The 19300-nt window shown below is 38.1% G+C and overlaps 2 protein-coding genes across 2 annotated transcripts in view; one reads left to right on the top strand and one right to left on the bottom strand.

Moving 5' to 3' along the window:
• PRR11 (proline rich 11) overlaps window positions 1-12738 on the bottom strand; it is a 49140-nt gene extending 36402 nt beyond the window's left edge. Inside the window, exons 1-3 of the mRNA XM_007947922.1 lie at window positions 12721-12738; window positions 12412-12592; window positions 4777-4907 (exon numbers count right to left, since the gene is read on the bottom strand). Coding sequence (XP_007946113.1) covers window positions 4777-4907; window positions 12412-12592; window positions 12721-12738 — 330 coding nt within the window. The remainder of the gene's footprint in view (window positions 1-4776; window positions 4908-12411; window positions 12593-12720) is intronic.
• A 124-nt stretch (window positions 12739-12862) lies between these two features.
• Window positions 12863-19300, top strand: part of SKA2 (spindle and kinetochore associated complex subunit 2) — a 61594-nt gene continuing 55156 nt past the window's right edge. Inside the window, exon 1 of the mRNA XM_007947921.1 lies at window positions 12863-12895. Coding sequence (XP_007946112.1) covers window positions 12863-12895 — 33 coding nt within the window. The remainder of the gene's footprint in view (window positions 12896-19300) is intronic.

The following is a 19300-nucleotide window of genomic DNA, read 5'->3' as shown; positions in this document are numbered from 1 at the left end:
ATGAACATGGGTGTGCATATATCTGTTCTTGTCATGGCTCTCACTTCTTTAGGGTGTATACCTAGTAATGGGATGGCTGGGTCAAATGGTATTTCTAATTCCAACTTTTGAAGGAATCGCCATACTGCTTTCCACAATGATTGTACCATTTGACAGTTCCACCAGCAGCGTATGAGAGTCCCAATCTCTCCACAACCTCACCAGCATTTGTTATTTTCTGTCTTGTTGAACTTTGCTACTAGTGCTGGAGCAAGATGGTACCTCATTGTTGTTTTGATTTGCATCTCTCTTAAGACATTAGTTTTTTAAAACATTTATTTTAAAGCATTATCTTCTATATTTTTATTTTAATCCAGATCCTTTTCCAAAGAAAAATTAAGTCAGAGCTAGTTTGAGCTGAAGCTCCAGAAAGGCTTTTCTGGTTTTAATTGTTGCTACCTGTGGATCAAAGATGTTGCTATTCCCGTAGCAGAACTAAAAACTGTCTCAACATCGGGTGTTCTCCTGGGTCTCCTTTTCTTCAAACTTACATCTGAATAGGAATATGCCTTTAAAATACACATTCATTCTGCTTTTGTGCGCTCAGTAAGCATCCAGTCCTTGGTATGCAGCTCTACACTTCCTCAGCTCTCAGATTTCCCTGGCTGAAGATCCTCCCCTAGCCCAGCTACTGGTAAAAACTGAGAAGTGGCTGGGTTCTAGGAATGGTAGACTTACAGAGGGCACCCCTAATGGTAGTGGGGTGACAGTACACATATCTACAGTTCTCTTGGTAAGAGTGAATGTTCTTGATAGTATCTTACTGGACTAATGGTCAGGTTTTAAATTAACTGAGTCTCTTAATTATTCTTAAAGGCTTGGGAGATACACCAAAATACAGTGGCTGACTTATCTTTACTATATCACTTTCTCTTTCTGATAAAATAATGACGGAAGGCCAAGTCGATGTGACTAAACACACAAAACAAACCTGTTAACCATGGAGTGATTCTGACTTAGGGTGGCCCATATGTAACTCATGTGTTACAGAGTAGAACTGCTCCATAGAATATTCTTTGCTGATTTTTATTTTTATTATGATTTGGGTGAAAGCTTACAGAGCGATTTCATTTTCCATACAGTAGTTTATACACATTTTGTCTCATTACATTGAGTGCAGTTTCCCACAGTGTAACAACTCTCTTTCCACTTCCTCCTCACGGTTATCTCTTCTCTGTGACCTTCCCTCCCATGCACTCCTGCCTCCGGAGCTGTCTCCCTGTGCATACACTGCCTTTCTGTTCTCCCATGTTTGATCTCTCCAAGGAGTGTATCTACCTGATGTAAATGTTCAGTCTCATCTGTAATTTTTATGAAAGCAGACGGCCAGGACTTTCCAACATGGTTCTGCTGGGTGGGTTTCAGCTGCCAACCTCCAGGTTAGTCGAGTGCAAACCATTTGCAACAATCAGGGATAAGGGATGTCTAAAGAGTTGATTTCTCTTTTTTTAACTTAAAATAAAACAAAAATATTCTGAATGAAGATATTTAGGAAAGCCTCCCAGTAAGCAGCCATCTTGTTTCCTGAAGACAAAGGTCAAACCCTCTTCAAATCAATGCCCAGGCCCTGCTGTGGAGAAGTGCTGCCTATAACCTCTTTCCAGGGCCCAGAGTTTGTTGAAGGGCCAAAGAATCCTTTTTTGCTGAAAAGTTGCAGAAATAAAACCAAACTAACAACTATGATTACAGTAAATATCAACCACAATAATTAACTGCTATTTTTCTTTCATCTCCTAATCCTGCTACATGAATAGGATAAGTTATTTTAGGTTGTTCTTCTCCTTACACATTCCTTCGGGCATCTGGCTTAAACTCACTGCCCATTTGTAGCTGATAACTACAGTTTATGGAGCAAGATGACCCTGAGAAAGATGACACCAAGCCTGAAGCAACCAAGATAAAGGAGAAAACAGAGACATCCCTGGTGGACCGAGAGGCCTGAGGGTGCCCACTCCCATACTCTCTCCTCCTGGTAGAGTTAACTTTCTAGGCAAGTATGGAGAATGTGAAGGACCCTTTCTCTTGACCAAGGATGGCTTTCTATCACTGACCAGAAGAGCAGAGAGATCACAGGGTAACACTAACTCATCCCAGTAACAAGAAAGCATTCTCAGCATTCCTCAAACCCTCCTACCCCTTAGCCCCATCCCCTTTAAAAACCCTAACCATTTCCCAGTTTGGGGAGACAGACTTTTTAGAGAAATGATTCTGTCTGTTTCCTTGGGTATTGATACTCAATAAATTCTTTTGCTTTCCTGCTTTAACCTGTTGTGATAATTGGCTCTGTGCAACGAGGGGTAAGAACTTCATTGTTCCTACAACAAGTTCAGGGTTCAGGGGATGGGACCCTTAGAACCTAAGAGTCCCCATGGCAACCTCCTCTTCCTTGTCCTTCATCTGTCCTTCACAGCCATCTCTCCCTCTCTGTTCCCTTCTTCTCTTGTCTTTTGTCAGGATCAAACTGCCTCTTACTTTCCTTTTTCCTATATCCATTAATCTCTAAGTTATGAAAATAACTTTAAAAATTTGTGCTTGAGTTGCCACCCACTGTTATGAGTCAGAATTGACTCAATGGCAATGAGTTACATTTCAGGAAGCTTGGGAGCCATTGTCAAGCAGAGCCACTATTTAAATTATATAAACTTACAATTTAATTATATCAAAGATAAAGTATTAAATACTTGAAACTCATCAATTCTTAATTATTTTAAGGCATTAAATACTTGAAACTCATCAATTCTTAATTATTTTAAGGCATTTAACTATAATCTATACCTTTGAGTTTGTTTATATTATGGCATCAATAAGGCAGAAATACTATAGAAAGGTGTATTACTGCTCACTTCTCAGCTCCATATGCAGTGACTTTACACTGGAAGCTTGAAATCAGTCATGGTGGTAATGTTTACATCACGGAAATTGTAAAACATTACAAATGAGGGTTTATTTATTACTTTGTTGATAAGAAAGTGATGAAGAAAATCCTAATAATGTAGATTAAATTTAGAAGTGTTTTTTCTGTAGTTGTTACAATGTGAATAGCACAAAAAATGGAGGAAATACTCTTCCCATATTCAAAAACTGTTACTGATCAAGGAAAGAAGGGAAGTTCTAACATAAACCTTTGTTGTTCTACTTTTTCACTCCATAAACAAAAATATCAACCACCATTCATACTAGGATTGTAACTTGTAACTAGGACAGTAACTTGCAACCATAGGTTAGCTACAGAAACAATAGTTACACAAAAATTAACAACAGCATTCTCTGAGAATTATTTGGCTGCACAGAATTTACAATAATGAGTTCTGTATATTTTATTATTCTTTATAATAAAAATTATATTCATTTTATATCAGTAAATTTTTTAAAATTTATATATGTATTTACGTGTATGTTTATCAATGTATAGATAAATATATACACATATATGTATCACCCTTTTGAAACATCATGAAAAAGGCAGAAAAGGAACAAAAAAGGCATAAAACCATAAGGGACAAAGAATGGGAACACACACTATAGCAGATGATAGATACATGATAGATGTCAATTAAATATGGAAAATGGAAAAGAATGAATGAGTGGCAACTGACTTGACAAAGCAAAGGAAAGCTGAGGTTTAACTGCCTGAGATAGGGAAGCCAAAATGAAGCAAGCCAATTCTCAGAAACCTGGGAAGATCTGGGAGTTGATAAGCGCTTGGCTGCTAACCGAAAGGTTGGTGGTTTGAATCTACCAGCTGCTAGGCAACAGAAAGACATAGTGATCTGCTCCCATAAAGATTGTTGTTGTTATGTGCCGTTGAGTCGGCCCCGACTCGTAGTGACCCCTCCTTGGGTTTCCAAGGCAGTATCACTACGGAAGTAGGATTGCCCAACCTTCCTTCCGAGGAGTGGCTGGTGGGTTTGAACTGCCAGCCTTCTGGTTAGCAGTCAAGTGCTTTAGCCACTATGCTACCAGAGCTCCTCACATAAAGATTACAGCTTAGGAAATCGTGTGGGGCAGTTCTGCTGTGTCCTATTGGGCCACCATAAGTTGGAATTGACCCGGCAGCACACAGCAACAACAACAACAACAACAGTAACTTGAGAGTCCCTGAGTAGTGCAAATGGATAATGCACTTGGTTAACACTTGGCTGCTTGGAGGTCAGAGGTTCAAATCTACCTAGAGGCACCTGGGAAGAAAGGTCTGGTGATGTACTTTTGAAAAATCAGCCATTGAAAACCCTATGGAGCACAGTTTACTCTGACACACATGGGGTTGCCATGTGTCAGAATCAACTTAGTACCTCAGCAAGTTTGAGGGAGGGCTAAAAGCAGGATTGATAAAGAGTTTTGTAAGGATTAGACAGACTTCTGGATTTTATCCTCCAACCCTCGCAGACAGGTGCTGTTTCACCTTCAACTTCTTCCTCATATCCTTCCCAGTAAAAAGAAACAGCTTTATTCTCTGAGTAGTTCAACCAGAGAGGCTCTGGATTCTGGGGTTCCAGCACAGCAGGGTCATGTGTAACCATACAGAAGACAGGGAATGACTCTCAGGCCCAAAATGAGACTTTTAGTCCCCTTTCTCAGTTCAGAACACATGCTACCAGGTTTACTTGCCTTGAGCTCCCACATCCCTACTACAGTGGAACTACAAGATTTCTCTCTAGGGAAATTATCTGCCCCAAGATAAAAGACCAACATATTGACATCTGGGGTCTCTCCAAAATAGGCTAGGCTTTGACCCACTGAAGTGTCCACAGGTTTACAATATCCACTTCCTGCCACTCGGCTTCCAATCATCTCTTTTGCACCTTCCTTGACATAGTATGGCCCACGATCACCAAGTATTTTAGGAAAGTCTCCAACATAAACAGATACTAAAAAAAAAAAAAGGGGGGGGGGGAAGGAGCTCAAAGGAAATGCAAAGAATGCAGGAAGCAGAAGAAAACATTACAGAAAATTACTATTTTCAGAAAATACATTCATGAAAGAAGGATAAGAACACTCAGAAATAAATAAATAGTAGAAATAAAAAAAAAATGCAAGAGAATAGCTGGAAAATAAAGTTTTAGAAAAAAAGAACACAGAAAATGAGGAGGAGAGGATGACAGAATTTTATCAGCTACACAACCCAAAATTGTTTTTCAGAACCAGAGAATTTTAATTTCGACTGAATATTCAGTATGACCAATTTAAGAAGATCCACACAGGTATGCATCATTTAGAACACCAAGAGTAAAGAGAAGATGCTAAAAACTACTGGAGCTTAGAAACAATCTATATACTGCTAACCAGAAGGCTGGCGCTTCAAAACCACTAGCCATTCCTCATAAGGAAGGCTGGGCAATCTACTTCCGTTGTGATACCGCCTTGGAAACCCAAGGAGGGGTCACTATGAGTCAGATCAGACAGGAGGGCAGTGTGTTGCATTTTGTTGTGAGAAAAAAAATACCATCAAGCTTCAACTGCAACAATGGAATTTTGAAGGAAAATGTTTTCCATCCTACAATTCTATACTTGGACAAATTTTCAGGAGTGTGTGAAGACAGAATTAAGATAAATGACGGGGATTTCCAAGTTAACAGTAAAGGGAAATTCTGGGAAGACAGCTTTGTAGTAGGCCTAGAACAGAAACAGCATACATTTTCTGTAAATGGCCAGCTATTAAATACTTTAGGCTTCATAGGCCACACGGTCTCTGTTGTAATTGTTGGGCTCTGCCCTTGCAGACCAAAACTGCCATAGATGATAATTAAGCAAATGACCATGTCTGTGTTCCAATAAAACTTTATTTGTGGACTGATATGAAAAGTCCAAAAATTTTCACATGTCAAACATATTGAATTTTTTTTTTCATCTATTAAAAAATGTAAAAACCCATTCTTAGCTCACTAGCTCTAAACAGTAGTTAACTTATCCCTGACATAGAGTACAACTAGTGAAGACTGGAATGGGAGAACAGATGACTTCAGTAACAGTGTATCTATGGAAAAAATGAAATGCAAAAATTACCCAGTGTATTTGATCGTTCTATTTTTTTGTAGAATTGGGGTCCAATTAGTGATTGAGTGCTTAGCAAATTAAGCATATAAAAATGGCCAGGATAAAACTTCTGTAAGAAAAGTAAAATAATCATAATAACATATTGTCATTGAATGCTGAATTTGGAGTCAAGTAAGAGCACCCAAATTGACTTAAAGCTCCTGAAATGAGATGGTAACTATGCTAAGATCTGAGGCCAAAACTCATTTTGAATCAAAAGTAACTTCTGCATCAAGAATATAGCCTGTCATTTCTGTAGCGCTCCACTGTACCCCAAGAAAATTACTTGGTAAACAATCTTGGAGAAGAATATGGTTTTGTTTGCTTAAGGGTTTTGCCTGTTGAAGAATATACCCTGTTCAAGGTCAAAGACAATTCTCAGAATAAATGCTTACTCAAGATAAACCTTAAAATTATGCATGTGCTCTGTGATCACACAAGGAGGGTCTCTGATTGTTTCAAGGCCAGATGTACCCAATTTAATGATTACTCTGCAATTTAAAGGAGTCTGTAGCATAGTGCCTCAGGCACTTGACTGCTAACCAGAAAGCTGGCGGTTCAAACCCACCAGCCACTCCTTGGAAGGAAGGTTGGGCAATCTACTTCCGTAGTGATGCTACCTCAGAAACCGAAGGAGGGGTCACTATGAGTTGGGTTTGACTCGACGGCACATAACAACAACTGTAACTTAAAAAAATTATTTTTAGAAACTTGTAATCTCATACCAATCATATGTACCCTCACCCAGTGTTGTAGCCATTATCTAAATGTCAACAAACTACTGAATTTTTAATTGAAGTTTCTTGCATTTTCTTGTAAAAACTTCCTGAACTGTTTCCTCCTCAGATCACTTAGTTCAGAATCCCTTGCATTTGCAAACTGCCTTGTCTCTCAATAAAAGCTTTTAATTTAACCAGAGTCTGTCGTTTTCGCTCAAAGACAGATTTAAGTAAAAATGGTGATGTGAGTTTAACCGCAAGACAGAAGGAGAGAAAGTGGAATTCAAAGTTGTGGAAAGTTGTATAGTGTCTAAAATTGAAAAAAAAATTACAAAATGGTAACATATGCATGTTATTTAGAAACATGGAAATAAATACCAGAAGAAACAATTAACAGAGTTGATATTGTTTCTCTGGGGAATGGAAGTTAGAATTATGGAGGGACAGGACTTAGAATTGCTTTTTTAAAGAATTATAAGTCTTGTAGTATTATTTGACTTTTAAACTTTGAAAATAGTCATCAGCTGCAAACATAGAATACCACCATTCTGAAACTGGGCCATCTCTAGCCTTTGCCTGGTGGTTGGTCCATTACCTATGCATTCAAACCTCTAAAACACACCAAATTGAGCCAATGTATATAATTTTGGAGATTCTTTTTCAATGAAAAAAAAAATTTAGGAACTAAATCATATTTTCTTCTTACTTTCTTGTGTGTGTTTATCCTGGGCTCTGGATCATTGTTGCTATGATGATGAATAAAATACATCCTGCCTTCTAGGAATTTAGGGGAGAGGTGGGTAAGCAGAAAGGGAACAAGTAATTTTAATAAATATGATATATATCATGATGGAATATGCACAGGTTATTAATGGGGAAATAGGGGAAGGGCATGTAGTTCTCCCATCAGGGTTGGAAAAGAGTTTTGGAAAAGATTTTGACTAAATTGCATTTTGAAGGAGGAGCTAGGCTAGGGAGGAGCTGGGGAGAACTCATTCCATCAAAGGGAACAGCATGAGTAAAGGCATGGACACATTTAATAAAAAGGTATTTGAGAAGATCAGTAGATAGAATTTGGTGTCACTAATGCATATGCTACAGTATAAAGTTCAGGTAGGGAGCAATGACACATGAAGCTGGAAGGTGAGTAAGGGTCAGGTTGTCTGGTAGGCAATGGAGAAACAAAAATAGACTTTAAGCAGAGGAGTATTATGCTCAGATTTGTATTTAGAAGGAATACTCTTAACAGCATTTGGGATGTTGGATTTGATAGGGATAAAAGTGGAGGTAAGGAGACTATTGCAACAGTCTATGGGAGAAATGATGAGGGCCTGATCATAGTTGTCATAGTAGGTTATCTGAGGACATCTAACTGCTTAGGCTTAGTTTTATATTCAAAGTTATAAATTCAGAGGATACTAGACAAATATACTAGATACTAGAGAAATACTGCAATCATGAGTGTATAAGTAGCACGCAAAATCAACCAGAAAAACATGTAGAGTGAAAAGACCTGTGAGCTTATCACCAAACTTTGAGAGACACTGTATGTAAGGAGTAGGTGGAGAAGAAAACAGAAAAGAAATGGTTACAAAGGTAGAAAAGAGAAAAATGAGAGAATGGAAGCCAAAGGAATAGAGTGTTGTAAAAACCAGAGTGTGGGTACAGAGTGAGGATGAATTAGAAACATTTCTCGGGTTAATTTGTCCTGTCCCTCTCCTTCCCATCCTCCCTTCTCTGTTTGTGACGTCAGTTGTTTTCACTCTCTTTCCTCTAGGCTTTCCCATTTTTGTCTTCTATTATAGTCTATTTTCCCATTGCCTTTTTCCCCAACTATTATTTATTTACTTTGAATTAAAAATTTTTTTTTTATTGTGATTTAGGTGAAAGTTTACACAGAAAGTTTGCAGGAAATTGCTTTTCCATTCAACAATTCATACGCATTTTGCTTTGTCTGATTGCAATCCCCACAATGTAACAGTACTCATCCTACTTCCTCCTTGTGTTTACCATTTCCCTTCCTGCCTTGTGAGCTTCATTTTGTCCCTGGGCAAATGCTCCCCTTTTGATATTATACGGTTAGTTGTTCTAAGGAGTGCGTACCTTCCTGGTGTTATTATTCACCTTATTGTCTATCATTTGGCTGAAAGTTGAGCCATGGGGGTGAGTTCAGTTCCAGGCTTGAAAGGTGTCCCTTCATCTTTTCATTTTGAAAAATTTCAAACTTTCAGAAAATTTGCAATAGTATAATGACCACTAATATCCTATTCACCAAGATAGTTACCGATTGTTAATTTGCTATATTTATGTTCTCTAGGTCTGTGTGTAACTGAGAGCATAGCATAAATACATATATAAAAATATACATATATATATACATACAGAAACACATACATATATATGGTGTATGTGTAAGTGAAAGCATAAATATACATATACATATATACACAAACATATACATACATATATATGTAGATATCATGCGTTATGGCTTGAATTGTGTTCCCCCGATATATGTGTCAACTTGGCTAGATCATGATTCTCAGTATCATGTAATTATCCTCCATTTTGTAATCTAATGCAATTTTTATATGTGTTCTAATTCCTAACCTCTATGATATTAATGAGGTAGGTTTAGAGGCAGTTATGTTAACGAGGCAGGACGCAATGTACATGATTAGGTTATATCTTGAGTCAGTCTCTTTTGAAATATAAAAGAGATTAAACAAGTAAGCACCAACCGTTCACAGCAATTGGCTGCCTTTCTAGGGACAGAGGGACCTCAGTACCATTAAGAAAGAAAAGCCGGGAGCAAAGTGTGTCCTTTGGACCTAGGGTCCCAGTGCTGAGAACCTCCTGGACCCAGGGGAAGACTGGTGCCAAGACACATGGAGATCTCCAAGGAATGCCAGGCCCACAGATGTTTAAAGATGACAAGGACTTTCACCTTGAGCCAACGAGAGAAAGCCTTCCTCAAGAGTTGGCACCCTGAATTCAGACTAGTCTCTCACACTGAGAGAATAAATTTGTTTGTTAAAGCCATCCATTAATGTTATTTCTATTATAAGCAGCATTAAGACATCAAGACATTTCACTCCTAGATACTTGTATTTCCTGTTATGTGCCGTCGAGTCAGCCCTGACTCATAGCGACCCCTCCTTGGGTTTCCGAGGCAGTATCACTACGGAAGTAGGATTGCCCAACCTTCCTTCCGAGGAGTGTCTGGTGGGTTTGAACCGCCAGCCTTCTGGTTAGCAGTCAAGTGCCTTAGCCACTATGCTACCAGAGCTCCTAAGAACATGGATATTCTCTTACAAAACCACATTCATAGTCAAGATATTTAACCTTCATATATTATTTAATATATACTCCATATTCAAATTTCCCCAATTGTTTCAATAATATCTTTTATACCTACTTCCTTCACCCCCACTCCACGTTACATTTAGTTGTCACGTCTCTTTGGTCTCCTTTAATTCAAATCAGTTCCCCAGCCTTTTAAAATACTTATTTGCCTTTCTTGACATTTATATTTTTGAAAAATCCAGGCCCATTGTTTTGGAGATTGTTTCTCAGGTTGGGTTTATTTGAGTGTTCCCCATGATCCTTCTGCCTTTTGTCTTTACCATCTGAAACAAAAATATGATCTTGATACTCCCATTTAAAAATATTAGAAGGTTCCTTATCATCTACTGGATAAAATTCAAATTCATTTGCAGCATCACCTCTCCTAGTTACTAATAACTTGTTCTTTAGGTAAACCACACACCACATACTTTCTATAGTCTTATCAGTTTTTCCCCATTTGGGGATATCCTTCTCTAGGTAAATTTATACCCAACCTTCAAAATTCTGTTACTTTATCTGACAGATATTTGTTGAGTGTTTATAATCTACCTAGCACCGTACTGGGTGCTAGGATATAACTGTGAATATGATCTTCATAGTCTCTTTCTTAGGGAATTTAGACTGTCTGAAATGTCATCTTTCTTATGCTAGTATAACATTCTATACACATCTTTAATATAACATTTATCACATTATATTGCAGTTTTTGTTTGTGTGCTTGTCACTCTGCTGGACTGTAAGCTTTTCCAGAGTACAAAAAAAATTTATTCATCTTTGCTTTCCTAGCATCTAGAGCATGTTGTGTGCAGTCCCATAGTTACCCTATGAGACAGAGTAGAACTGGTCTACAGGGTTTCCCAGGCTACGGGAGCAGATCACAAGGTCTTTTCTCCAGTGGAGCTGTTGGAAGCACTAAATAAAGTTTCACTCAATAGTAAGTGAAAGAAATAACTCCTGCTAAGTGTTAGCTAGGAAGCATTCTCTCTTTTAGTTAAAGAATATGGTTTAATTTAAGTAAATTCTGGGAATCTCTTGTTTAGGAAGGTTTTTAGTCCTTCAAATCATCCACACCTTCATTTGGTCAAAGGATGTTGTTGTTGTTGTTGTTGTTATGTGCCATCGAGTCAGACCCGACTCATAGATAAGCAAAACTATTTCCCAGCAGGAAGATGCAATAAGCATTAGAGTAAGAATGACAATTATTCTTCAGGAGTTAGCACTGCTGCTGCTATTAAAATTCTACCTGAAATGTGCTTTGGCAAGGGACACTTACAAAGCTGTGGCAACAACAGAGATGACAGCTGCATTTCATTAATATCTTCCTAAAACACATTTTTTATGGCGGTCTCTTACACACTCCCCCACCCAAACAGCCTTCAATCAATCAATTTCCATTGCCAGTACAATTAATTTCCTCTTGAACATCCATAGCACCACTTCCAGTACTTGCTTGTATTTAATTTTACATTTCATGTTGTGCAACATTTTATTTCCTAGTTCCTGTTTTGCTTATTTAAAGAGATTACAGCTTCCTAAAGCTTTGTCCAACACAGTATTAGGCATATAGTAGACAGGGCACACTTTTAAAATTGACCCTCTTATGGAACGTTGGATGATATTATGACTACATCAAGGAACCTGGTAATAGTGCCTGTCAAAAAATAGACTTTCCTATACTTTAACGTGCAGAAGAATCACTGGGGTGGTGGCGGTAAATTCTTGTTAAAACGCTATTCTGATTCTGTAAAGCTGGGGGAAGCTCAATAATTTGCATTTTAAACAAGGTCCCAAGTGATGCCGATGCTGCTGGTCCGTGGACCACACTTTGAGTAGCAAAGGTATAAAGGAATGTGCAAAAGGAAGGCAAATACCTTGTCCAAAACATATTTTGTTAAGTGTTAATTAAATAGCAGAAATATGGTTAAGATGAAGCCAGGCTGAGCCCTTCTTTCCCATCCTCAAACGTCCCTTTCCCGCTCCATCTCCCCACCCATTATAGCCGAAATCTCCACCTCCTTAAGCCGTAAGAACACAAGCAGAAACAGGCCTAGGTACGAAAGACGCGAGCCCAGGTAACAAAGGAAGGATCTCCCTGCACTTACTAGTCTAAGAACCCGAAGATTAGATGGAGTCTGAGCTGTGGTCTCTTTCAAGCCATAGAGAAAAATTCAAAATTAAATCCTTGTCATGGAGGGACCAATCGTAGCCATGGTCTTTCCACGATTCGCTCGCGCAGAAGCAAACCCTGGCCTGTGATTGGCTGAGATAGCACCATCCTCTGGCCATTCGGAGCTGAGGCGCTCCCGGTCTCCTCCAGGCGAGAGGAAAAAGGAGGGGGAGCTGAAGAGGAAAGACGGTGTGTCCACGCCCTCTATGCTGTTTGTGGAAGGTTTTGTGTAATTGGTTGGCGCTTTTTCCGATTGCACCAATCGCAAGGCCTTCTCTTCTGAGTCCTAATTATGAAATTGAGAGAAGGGGGGCAGCCAATGGAAAAAAAAGTGAACAGCAGCCAATCCTCCGGTGGCGTTTTGTGTCTTTGGCCAACAGGAAAATGTGTTTCATGCGGAGGGGCGTTACCCACTTTCCAATGGGTGGGCATCGGTGCAGCTGGGGAGCCAATCAGTGCGAGACGTTGAGTGACAGCTGTCCAATAGGGACCTTCAGTGCTAGTACGGTTTGCGGCTTAAGCGCCGCCGCGGTCTGAGGAATGTCAACTATTCAACATGGAGGCAGAGGTCGATAAACTGGAACTGATGGTGAGTGAAAGTGAAGGAGATCTACTGGGTAGTTTATTTCCCCCCCATGGCCTCGAGGTGAGACACAACTTGGAGCCTCCGGAAACTCTAGTCGGCAGAGGCTGGACAAGACTTTAGTTCCCTCCTCTTGCACTAAAGGGAGTCGCCACCGCCTAGTCCCTTTTAACCGCCGCGGGGAAGGGGTTACATCCGGGAAACTCGTGAGGGAAATGGCGGGAGATGCTGAGGGTGCAGGGCCTTTGGAATTCCTTGTTCCTTGGCCTTAGCCTTTCCACCAGTCAGGAAACTGTGGTTGGTGCATGCAGCGTTCTATTCCCACTGAAAGATGTGATTGAAATGCTCCCTAAACGTCCTTAGAAGGGGAGAGGTCGTTACAGCCCAAGAAAGGGGGAGGGAGGGTGGGATGTATCTCAAAGGAGGTGCATTCCTTTTGGGCTGAACCATTCGTGTTCTCAAAGGCCGAGCGAGAAAGGATGCTCGGAACTTGTATTCACAATTTCCTAGCAATAAGAAAGCCCCTGGAACTATTTCTGTTTGTCCTGGAGGTCGCAAGTCTTGTGTGAGGGAGAGTGGTGAGCGATGGGCATCTGAACCACGAGCTTTTTCCCTGGAGCGCGAGTGGGAGTGGGACAAGGAAGGCGCTCTGCTCTCCAGTTGCCCAGTTTCATTCATTTGTCGAAGTAGACTAACTGCCACATTCTTTTGTGGGCGGAGGCGAATTGGAAACTACTTCGGTTAAACCTGGCGAGTTTGGCCTGCGTGAGAGCGCCAAGCTAGGGGCGGGGGGCTGCCTTTCTGGTTTCGAGCCTTCGCTCCCATCCCTAGAACTGTCAGTTTGCTTGCCCGCGCTTTTTGCTAATCTCGGTTCCCTTGTTCTGTCCCTTGGCCCCACTTTTCCCCCCGGCCTATCAGTCTTTTTGGATTGGGCTGGCTTTCTGAAAAACATGGAAATTGAAGGAGACCACTCGTCTTTGAGCTCCCGTCGTTGTTAAAAAAAATAACAAAAAGATATAAAAGTGCCCCGACTGTCTTTTCTCTATCACTAATCCGCCCGCGCTCCCAGTCCTCCACACGCCAGGAGTTGTTTGGCGTTACTCCTTAGATACCGTTTGTGCCGGTGATCTCTCTCCTGAAAAGGACGTGTGGTGATCGAGGCAGAAACTGAGCTACCACCCTAATCTATCCCATTCCCACCTTAGAAATTGTAAGACCTTGATATTACCTTATTACTTCTTTCTGATATAGTGATGAATTGGAGTGCCTTACATATAAAAATTTGATTTGAAGTCTTTCAGTTGCTTCTAACATATGTTGTGTTAACTTTCTTTGTGATGGGTAGAAGGTGTGGGGATAGGAGGGAGAGAAATGGCAGAGAAGAAGGAAGAATTTTCCGCTTTCCAAATCTGTAACAAGTGAATTTATCGTCCAAAGTTTTATTTTTAACACTAATTGTGTTTTTAAAAGACACACGAACAAACCCAAAGCATGTTGAGTATTGTAGTTTAATCTATCATGAGGCGTACATGTTGAAAGACTAACTGCCTCTCTCTCTCCCCCATTCTAAATACCTCCCTCTAGATAATATTTCTGCTTGGTCGTAATATGCTAAATGACACTAACTGCCTTTAACAGTTTTTTTTCCTCAAGTTGGCTGTTTAGGTTTGAAGTTACACCTTTTCTGCCCTTTGCAGTAGTCATTATCCACACAGGACTTCTTTAGCTTGAACAAATTTTACTTTGAGGGGAAAACAATTAAGCATCTTGACAAAAAGTAAATTTTAGAAAATTATGAGGTAGCTGGATTCAAACTTTTAGATGCTGTTTGAATGATGGTGTAGTTTTCTGAGTATTTTTTATGAGAGGAAGAGAAGAAAGCAGGTATTTTTCCTTAAATTTCTTTCAGGTATTTTAGTTTTTTTTTTTTCTTTCAAGTTACTAGTTTGTAGTCATTAGGTTTAAAAATGGTATTTGAACTTTTTAACTTTAATACGGCTTTTGATATTACTGCTTTTCATTGACTGGATAGTTAAAGATAGTTCATCTCATATTCAGAAGATTTGCCATGTGCCTTTAGAAAAAACGTTACTTCTGTGAACCAGCTTAGTTTCTAAGATTCTAAAAGTAAACTGTTTCTGTGCAATCCTCTAATTTTTGATTTTACATTATTTAAATAATTGGCTGATAAACCCATATTGAATATATAATATGTAAAAAGAAGATGCATACTATTTAGCTTTCAAGATAAAGTACTTATTTAAATTTTGTAGATGACCTGGTACTCTAATTTTAAAATATTTGATATTTTTCTTCTTTGTTTTAATTTCTAATCCAGAAAGTTAAACATTTGTCTTTTAAACGCTTGTCTTTAAAACTTGAGCTGTGGCTAGCAGAGTTGAACTATCTTAACTTTGAATTGTGTGGCCCAGGGTTGAGGGCAGGGTTCCAGCTGTCCTGAATTTGAGTCCATTTCTTAGTGCATTCACAATCCAGCTAAATAGTTGAACTGGACCATATAAAGGGAGGTTGGGGGAAAATAATGGGAATGTATTTCTGTATCAATCGACCTTATTAATGGGGGAATAAGCTCATTGTAGGGTAATCTTATCTATGAGTTGGAATCAACTGAACAATGAGTTTGGTTTTGGTTTTGAGGGTAATCTTTGTTTTCTATGTTTTTTCTTTACTTACTGATTGAGTGATAATTGGTGTAGTGGCCTTATGTGGTACCACTGGAGATTGTGCACAAAAGATAGTGCAGTGTGATACTGTGATACTGCTTTCATTTCTGGGTTTATATGTGACTTTTGATGGATGCTTACCAGTTTAACGATTATGATATTTATTGCCTCCTGATTATTATTTCTCCCTGATTTTCTAAGTTGGAAGGCAATGGAGCTTCTTTCCTCTTTTATTTAAGGTATTTTAAGAGTTAACTGAAATTTTAAAATCCTCTTTCAGGGTGTTCAGTCAGGTAGAGCTAATGTCCTGTTTAGGGCCTTGATTTCGCAGGAAGTCTCTTCCCTTGTTATAATAGCCCTCAGTAAATTCTTGAGGTAGAAAGCCAAGAATGGTAAGTGCTTTTTATGATGTAGTAGGTTCCAGAGAGATGGGTATATACAAAGTGAGAAATTACTTCACACTTCATTTGTTTTCTTTGATATTCTTATCCAAAGGGCTTAATTTACATGGCAATAAATCAGTCTGGAAGGAGCTGTACAATCATATCTCAGCAGAACAGAAATCTTTTTCACAACTTTGCCTTAGTGTAATTATAACAGGTTTTGTTAGTACTAATCCTAAAGTAGTAACAACATTTACGTTAATTACTGCTAAGGCTTAGGGTATAATAACAAAATTCTTTTCTATATGTATGCATATTTCTGCTTGAATATTAATAGATTAGTTATCAGAAAATGAAATACATAAGCCCAATTTTTTTTTCTAAACCTTGATATAAATGTTCTTAGGTTTTAGATGTCTTCTGGCCAAAATGGCAACCCTACTTTAAATTCTTTTCACACTGAAGCTTCAACTGATGCCAAATGCTATTGTGTTTCTTTTCCACCTATTACTGCTAACGAATGCTCTGACTTTATTGCACTACTGTACTTTACAGCTAGCAGTGCAATAGTATTGTCAAAGCATCTGAAAGCAGGATGCACACCAGAATTTTGATTCTTGCTGTACATCTTTCTTCAGTATCTGTGAGTAATTTTAACACTATAATATTGTTACCAATAGTGTATCTTTTAAAAAAGTCATAATTTGAAAAAAAAAACCAAAAAAACCACTGTTTAACTAATTAAAAACTCATTATGGTCTGACTCGACGGCACATAACAACAACTGTTATAATGCTTTATGAAACAAACTAAGAGAATACTTTTTATATGTAAAGTTGTTAGGGCTTGTCTAAATGAGTAGTACTTTGTAATTTGCTTCTTTCTATAACAGATTTAGATATACTGGCAAACGTTGGGTTTTATTTAATTGAGTTATATATGATGAATTAGAAAGCAGTTTGTGCTGTACATTTCCTATAACTTGCCCCCAAATTTGTATTTTATTACTGTGAAGGAACTGCTTTTATTTAAAATTGAAGTACGCTTGTCTTTAAGTTTTTTTTATAATTATAAAATATAATGATGTGTGAATTAATCACTTGTAGTTTTTATGTAATTACTTTTACTGAGGTTTAATTTACATACAATTACTTAAGTGTACAATTTGATAAGTTTTACAAAACTTAAGACCATACAACTACTGTCATAGCAATGATAAAGAACATTTCCATAACCACAAAAAGTTCACTTGTGCAGTTTACTAGTCAACCCCCTCTTCATAAAACCCTCTATAACTGATGTGAAGTTTTGCCTTTTCTAGGATTTCATATAAATGGAATAATACAGTAGATAGTCTTTTGTGTCTGGCTTTCACTTAACAAAATGCTTTTGATATTCATCCCTGTTGTTGCATTTTTCAGTAGTTAGATCACTTTAATTGCTGAGCTTTACTCCGTTGTTTGGAGTATCACAAATTGTTTATCCATTTGCCAGATTATGAATTTAGGGCTTTTTCCCAAGTGCTACATATTATAATAAAGTTGCCGTTAATAATAGAGTACAGATCTTTGTGTGGACATAATGTTTTTATTTCTCTTGGGTAAATACTAAGGAGTGGGATTGCTGGGTAGCATAGGAAAAGTATACTTGCTCTTACAAGAAATTACTAAAGTCATTTTCAAAGTATCTGTACTACATTGCATTCCCAAAGCTATGTATTGGGGTTCCAGTTTCTCTACATCTTTGCTAACACTCAGTATTCTCAATCTTTTTAATTGTAGAGATTCTATCAGTATTTAGTGGTTTTAATTTGCAGTTTCTTAATTGCTATTGCTAGTGAATTTGTGCTTATTTTCCATTAGTATATGTTCTTTGATAAAATGTCTATTAACATTTTTGCCTGCTTTTAAATAGAGTTGTTTATCTTTTTGGTTATCAGATTTTGAGAATTCATTATATATTTTGGATGTAAATGTTTTACAAATATTATTTTCCAGTCTATTATTTGACTTCTGATTTTAAAAATTAGTCAAATCCAATTTATCCATTTTATTCTTTTAGGGTTTGTTTTTTCTGTATTCTTCCTAAGAAATCCTTACCTAGCCCAAGGTCACAAAGATTTTCCTGTAGAAGATTTACACTTTTATTTTTTGTATTTAATACTATGTCTCTTTTAAGTTAATTTATGTATATGATATAAAGAGGAGAGGTTTTTTTAATGCATTTTATTGAAATATAATTTATGTACAGTGAAATACACAAAAGTAAAGTGACATGGGTCAATGCATTTTTTTTTTCAGTGTTCCCTCTCCTCCTCTCCCACCTGACAACCAACAAAGAAAATTTTCCTCCATATATAAACCTTTCCTTGACCCTCCACAACAACGAACTAATACTATATTTGTCCTTCTGTGATTGACTTATATCACTCATCATAATGTTCTCCAAGTTCATCCATATTATGCAGTGTTTTGCAGACTCTACATTATTCTTTAGTGCTGCATAGCATTCCAGTATGTGTATGTACCATAGTTTGGTCATCCACTCTTCCGCTGATGGGCACATAGGTTGTTTTCATCTTTATGCTATTGTTAATAGTGCTGTGATAAACATGAGTGTGCATATATCTGTTCCTGTCCTGGCTCTCACCTCTCTAGGATATATACCTAGTAATGGGATTGCTGGGTCAAATGGTATCTTAAATTCCAACTTTCTAAGGAATCGCCATGTTGCTTTCCACAGTGGTTATGTCACTTCACAGTCACACAAGCAGTGTATGAAAGTCCCAATCTCTCCACATCCCCACCAGCATTTGTTATTTTCTCTCACTGAACCTTGCCATCAGTGCTGGGGTGAGACGGTATACCTCCTTGTTGTCTTGATTTACATCTCTCTGATGGCCAATGATTGTGAGCATCTTTTCATGTATTAGCTGACCACCTGAATATCCTCCTTGGTGAAGTGTCTATTTATGTCTTCTGCCCATTTTTAATTGGATTGTTAATTCCTTTGGTGTTGAGGCGTTGGAGTTTTCCATCATTCTTAGAGATAAGTCCCTTGCCAGATACGTAATTAATCAGCAAATATGAATTTGTTGCTGTCATTTTTGTCATGTGCTTTTTCATTGTGTTGATTTCTTTGTTCCATATAATTGTCTATGCTGAGCCTCGTTTTGTTGTGAATCATGTTATCACTTCCTTCATTGCTATTTTAGTATTTGCTGAATCTGGTCCTCTTTATTTTGATGTGAAGGTTTTTCATTTTTCTTTGAGGTTACCCTGTGATTTATAGTTTTCTTCCCAAGTTTAGAACAGTCCATTCTATCTTGTAGTTGTCTTGACTTC

This window comes from Orycteropus afer, unplaced genomic scaffold (assembly GCF_000298275.1).
Source record: "Orycteropus afer afer isolate SDZICR_OR568_19922 unplaced genomic scaffold, OryAfe1.0 scaffold00196, whole genome shotgun sequence".
NCBI classification, from domain to species: Eukaryota; Metazoa; Chordata; class Mammalia; order Tubulidentata; family Orycteropodidae; genus Orycteropus; species Orycteropus afer.
The sequence above is the reverse complement of the archived record's forward strand: the minus strand, read 5'-3'. Positions and strand labels throughout refer to the sequence as shown.